At 48.6% G+C, this 5,833-nt stretch overlaps 1 protein-coding gene across 1 annotated transcript; it reads left to right on the top strand.

Annotated features, from left to right (window-relative positions):
- The first annotated feature begins 1,160 nt into the window (after positions 1–1,160).
- Positions 1,161–5,204, top strand: LOC121029264 (HLA class II histocompatibility antigen, DM alpha chain). Its single transcript, XM_040473148.1, has 5 exons — positions 1,161–1,315; positions 3,059–3,343; positions 3,950–4,228; positions 4,461–4,589; positions 4,934–5,204. The coding sequence occupies exons 1-5, from the start codon at positions 1,228–1,230 to the stop codon at positions 4,936–4,938; spliced, it is 786 nt and encodes a 261-aa protein (XP_040329082.1). The 5' UTR covers positions 1,161–1,227; the 3' UTR covers positions 4,939–5,204.
- Positions 5,205–5,833: the final 629 nt, after the last annotated feature.

The raw sequence follows: 5,833 nt of genomic DNA, 5'->3' as shown, positions 1-5,833 counted from the left end.
CCTCAATTTTTTCCCAAGCTCCAGTCCATCTTTTGAAATGTCGGACCAATTTTTCTAAAAGTTAAAATAATTGTGTCACTTCTCAGTTTTAATATCTCTGAAAGCCAGACCCTCTTTGTGGTCTCACATGGCTTGTGTGATCTGACCCTTGCTTGAATTTCTAGCTCATCTTGACACTCCCCCACACCCCACTACCAAACAGGGACACAATGACTAGCCTCTACAACACTCACATCCAACCAAAGGAAGGAGCTCTGAATGCCTTTGACCTCCACAGACTTGCCTACCCCTTGCCCTGGAATGCTTTTCTCTTCCCTCATGTTCTGCTGGTCAAATTGTCTTTCCTTTAAGATTCTTAGAAGGTCTTGATTATGTTCCATGTATTCCTCCATCCTCAAAAAGTTACTACTTTCAAAACACTTGGCCCATTCTTGATCCCACCACTAGACTTTAAGCTCTTTGAAGGCAGAAATACCCTTTATTTATCTTTGTATTTTTAGCACTGGGCCTAATAGCAGCATTTATTAAATTTTTCATGTATTTCTCTTTTTAAAAAATGTTTATTTATTTGTGTGTGTGTGTGTGGGGGGGGGGGGTGGAGAGACACTGGTGAGGGAGGGGCAGAGAGACAGGGAGAATGAGAATCCCAAGCAGGCTCCATGCTCAGTGCTGAGCGCTACAGGGGACTAGATCTCACCACCATGAGCTTGTGACCCGAGCTGAAATCAAGAGCCAAATGCTCAACTGACAGAATGAATTAGAGCTAATGCCCGAAGAATACCTCTCTGAGAAAAAGGAGGGAAGGCTGGAGGGAGGAGGAGGTGGGGTCTGAAGAGCCCTGGGGGTTTGCTTGAGAGAAGAGGAGCTTCTCTACCACAGCATTCTGCCAGGAGGTGGTGCTGCTCTGAAGAGCCCATTGCTTAGGTTTCTTGGCTGATAGCTTGATGCTAAAGAGGGATCCCCAGCAGGAGGCAGACATTCCTCCATTGTCCTCAGTCCAGTTACACACTCCACTCTCCCCTGGTGAAAACACCAAGTCTTCAGGAGGTTGCTGGAACCACGTCTCTCCCCAGCAACTGATGATGTTAAACCCTACGCTTCTGTGATTGGTTTGGCCAAATGACAAGGGCAACTGTGGAAGTAGCTGGCGGAACATGATCTGGGGAAGGAGTCTGGGACCTGGGTCATCTGGTTGGTAGCTCGTAGCACACTGTGTGGTGTGAAGATATGGATCATGAGCAGAGGCAGGGAGCTGCACTGCTTAGGTTTTTACACCTCCTGTGGCTGCTGCCCCACTCCTGGACCGCCCCTGAAGGTATGACAGTACCTCTCATTTACTTCAGTCCTGACGGGTTAGAGCCTAGGGAGCCACCCAGAGCATTTGAAGTCTTCTTTGCATTTGAAGCCCTGTGCTTTGTAAGTGGTGGGAAGTATTATGGAGTAATGGAAATGATCACAGAGTTGGGAAAGAGATCAACTGTGGATGGATGGATGGCAAACAATGTCAGGTGCTTTATATATTTCCACTTAAGACAATGTCTTGAAGCAGAGATTACAATATCCATTTTACAGGTGAAAAAAAATGAGACTCAGAGAGTTTAAGTAACTTGTTCAAATTCACACACTTGGAAAGTGGCAGAGCTGGGATTTGATTACTCACTGTTCTATTTAGGCATCTACTCTGCATTCTGTCATCAACTCACACTGTGATTATTGAAATTTTCTTAACTTTATTCATCCTTAGTTTCCTTCTCTGTAAAGGATGGGACAGAATGGAAGAATAATCTGGAAGATCCCTCTTACTCTAAATGTCTTTTATTCTAGGTATTAGGTACTGGGTAGAAAGTTTCCTGCTAGTGTGTGTGTGTGTGTGTGTGTGTGTGTGTGTGTGTGTCTAGGAATTCTAGCCGGGGGCCTCCAAGAACAGGGATTATTTTTTGCATCTCTCCAGTCCTCCAGTTCTGTCACACTGCAGGGGCTGGATGGTTGAGGGAGGGGTGAGGACGTTTTCGGAGAGGTTTTGTGCTGATGAAGTGGCTGAAGAGAAGTCTGGAGATTGGTTTTTCGGTTTACCATGTTGTCTGGGGGTAGGATGGGGCAGTGTCATCTGTGGCTTGGGGAGGCCATGACCATTCCTTTACCCTCCCCTCGAAGACTAGAGAACCCATCCAGGCCCTTTACAAGTAAATATTGGTGGCTTTCTGTGAATTAGACGAAGGCATCTTTTTTGAGAGGATGCATGCCTGTGCCAGGATGCATGGCTTGGTGACCAGAGTGCAGGCTAGATTTCAGCTTCCAGTTACTTCCTTGGCCAGATGCCTCTGTGCAGTACACAAACACACAACTAACACTGTGACTCTGAATCTGTCATTTAATTAAAAAAATTTTTAAAAATGCTTATTTATTTTTAATAGTGTGAGTGGGGGAGGGCAGAGAGAGAGGGAGACACAGCATTGGAAGCAGGCTCTGAGCGGTCAGCACAGAGCCCGACGTGGGGCTCAAACCCACAAACCATAAGATCACGACCTGAGCTGAAGTTGGAGGCTTAACCAACTGAGCCCCCAGGTGCCCCAAATGAATCTGTCACTTTAAAATTATTTTTTTTCAATGTTTATTTATTTTTGGGACAGAGAGAGACAGAGCATGAAGGGGGGAGGGGCAGAGAGAGAGGGAGACACAGAATCGGAAACAGGCTCCAGGCTCTGAGCCATCAGCCCAGAGCCTGACGCGGGGCTCGAACTCACGGACTGCGAGATCGTGACCTGGCTGAAGTCGGACGCTTAACCGACTGCGCCACCCAGGCGCCCCACTTTAGAAAATACACCTATTTTATTTTTTACAACTTTAGACAGTTGTCGTTTTTATGGGCAAGGGAAGTTTTGGAGAGGTCCTGTAATTTCTTCTTTACCCCCATTGGGAGGGAGAGCCTTAATAAGAGACACAAGACGGGGTTATACCCCAACCCTACCTCCTCCACCTAAGGCTTGCCTTGCTGTTTTCTAAGCTAAAGAGGAGGAGGAGACTCTCACCTCCCTGACTTTCTCTGTCTCCTTTGCAGCTCCTACCCCAGTGTGGCAGGATGAACTGCAAAACCACACGTTCCTGCATACGATGTACTGCCAGGACTGGAGTCCCAACATTGGACTCTCTGAAACCTATGATGGAGACCAGCTTTTCTCCTTCGACTTTTCCCAGAATACCCGAGTGCCTCGCCTGCCTGAATTTGCTGACTGGGCTCAGAAGCTTGGAGATACTTCTGCCATTTTCTTTGACAAAGCATTCTGCCAGGCTATGATCCAGGAAATAGGGCCAAAATTTGAAGGGAAAATCCCTGTGTCTAGAGGTCAGGGGTGTCTCTGGGGGTGGGGGTAGGGGCTGCATTCTTAACCTCCTCAACATGTACAGTGAATTATTCCCTTTCACACCAGTTTGCCTATCCAATGCCTTCTGGATCTCCCCTTACCAACTATAGTCTGTACTCTGTTTTTGTTTTGGGGCAAAGGCATGTGCCTAGGACATAGTAGGGGGTCAAAACTATTGAACTTGATGAATGCAAGAGGGACCAATTGATGCTGAATATTAGAGCTTGTATTGCTATGCTCAGTAGGATGGAAGGGAAGAAAGAAAGTATCTGATGATGTGCCTGTGTTTCAACAAGAAGACAGCATGTGATTAGAGGCCTGTGTGAGGTCTAGACAGGAAGTGCCGCAGGAAATCAGGGTGGAGGGTCCCAGGGTGGCCTGGGTCTGGCTCTGCCTCTAAGTTCAGGTCTGGGTCTTACCTGGAAGAAGACCTCCTTCAGAGCCCCATCTCCTCCCTCACCTTTTCCCCCAAAGCCCGTCCCCTACTCTGTCTCTGCCCTCCCCTCTGTATGCCACTTCCCTTCCAAACTCAGGGGTACCATCTAAACTAGTTACTTCCTTCCCTCACACCTCAATCCTCCCACCAGGGTTACCTGTTGTTGAGGTGTTCACGCTGAAGCCCCTGGAGTTCGGAAAGCCCAACACGCTGGTCTGTTTTGTCAGTAATCTCTTCCCACCCACGTTGACGGTGAACTGGCAGCATCATTTGGACCCTGTGGAAGGAGTCAGGCCCACTTTTGTGTCAGCTGTGGAGGGACTCAGCTTCCAGGCCTTTTCTTACTTAAACTTCACACCAGTACCCTCTGACCTTTACTCCTGCATGGTAACTCATGAGATTGACAGCTACAACACAATTGCCTTTTGGGGTGAGAAACTTCTTCCTGGCAGCCTGGTTCCTTTTGGGGGCAAAAAATGATGGACCCGTGGGAGGGCCTTCTTTCTCCACTTGGATCTTGTTTAAATCCATTCTCACTCTGAGCAACCTCATCTTTTCATGCCTCGGTTCCTCCTTTTTCACCCCAGACGCCCAAGTAATTCCCCTGGGTGGGGGCCTCACCAATCAAGTCTCCAGGCTGACACACTCCCCTTTTCCCCTAGTGCCCCATAATGTGCTGCCCTCTGATCTTCTGGAGAATGTGCTGTGTGGTGTGGCCTTTGGCCTGGGTGTGCTGGGCATCATTGTTGGCTTAGTCCTCATCATCTACTTCCGAAAGCCTTGCTCAGGTGGTACGTCAGGGCATCTGGAGTGGGTGGGAGAGCCATGGGAGCCGCATACAGTGCTCTTGTGGGGACATGCCAGAGTCATCTTGTGGTTGGGTGGAGAGGCCTGTATCCGGCACCACGGTCATGGGTCCCAGTTACACGCACACACACACACACACACAGTTACAAGTCACAGGCATGACTGGGTGGGAGAGGGGTGATATGGGGAGTTGTAGGAGGGGTGCTTGGAGATGACTTGGGGCCAAAGGGAGATCAACTTCTGTGGGATATGTGGCAGGCAGGGAGGGGCTTTTGGGAAAGGGGGGGGGGTCCCCTGATGGCTTTCCTCCATCCTTCTCTCTCCTCAGATTGATTCTTCCTGACCAGAGTCTGGTGGTGCCAACAGTGTCAACCATGCATGCGGGGGAAGCTCAGGCTTCCCACATCCTGCCCAGGATCTCTCCTCCTCAGAGCAGAAGTCCCTGGGATGCCCCTGAGGGACATGTGGGCATGTACAGGTTTCTCAGCTGGAAGCTCTGCTGTCCTGGGACTTGCACCCAGGGGAACCCAGAGTGGCTTTCCTGTCACGGCCACATTCCTTCCCACTTCAGGGCAATAAATCTTATTTCTTAATACTGAGTGGGTTGTCATTTCAAATTCAACATGCCTTAATGTAAACACAGCTTGCCCTCGTTAGGGAGGGGCATGGGAAAACCCCTAACTCCTCAGCCAACTCCTGTTCCCCGGTCTCAGCACCGTACGATGGCTTTTACTTCTATCAGTTTGTGCGAAATGTGTGACAAATGAAGGCAGAGCTACTTTCTGATAATCTGCTCACAAAATAGTGGAGAAAGCTGACTGCGGATTTTTTTTCTTTTTCATTTTACTGTTTATGAAAATGCTTATGGCTAGTATTGGCTGTCTTGAGAAATATGTAACTCCCTTCAACCTCCACCATAGCTGGGAAAACAGGAGCTCAGGAGTGGGAAAAATCAGCTTTTAAATGCTATTCTAACTTAGTCGTGTCAGTTCTGTGAAAACAGTATATTCAGGCTCCTGAAGTGAAGTATGAACAGCTAGCTTGGAAGGGCCCGCAACTCATGTGTCCCTCCAACGATTGTTCTTTGGCCTGAGTGGATCATCCGAGGAGAACTGTGGTAGTGCTGCCCTGAGCAGGTAGTGGGGGCGAGGGACACGTGACTACTGGTGGTAAATTCCTTTGCATATGCTTTCTTACTGTCGTAAGACTTTGCATCTTGCTTTCCTTA

The sequence above is a fragment of the Herpailurus yagouaroundi genome, unplaced genomic scaffold (assembly GCF_014898765.1).
Source record: "Herpailurus yagouaroundi ecotype Mexico unplaced genomic scaffold, PumYag 139, whole genome shotgun sequence".
NCBI lineage: Eukaryota > Metazoa > Chordata > Mammalia > Carnivora > Felidae > Herpailurus > Herpailurus yagouaroundi.
Note: the sequence above shows the minus strand (reverse complement) of the source record. Positions and strands in the feature narration are given on the sequence as shown.

Excerpts from the sequence above, each read along its gene's own strand:
- LOC121029264 (XM_040473148.1), top strand. The coding sequence starts at position 1,228 with ATGGATCATGAGCAGAGGCAGGGAGCTGCACTGCTTAGGTTTTTACAC. Across the intron at positions 3,344-3,949 it reads GAAAATCCCTGTGTCTAGAG|GGTTACCTGTTGTTGAGGTG; the intron begins GTCAGGGGTGTC and ends TCCTCCCACCAG. Across the intron at positions 4,229-4,460 it reads CAACACAATTGCCTTTTGGG|TGCCCCATAATGTGCTGCCC; the intron begins GTGAGAAACTTC and ends CTTTTCCCCTAG.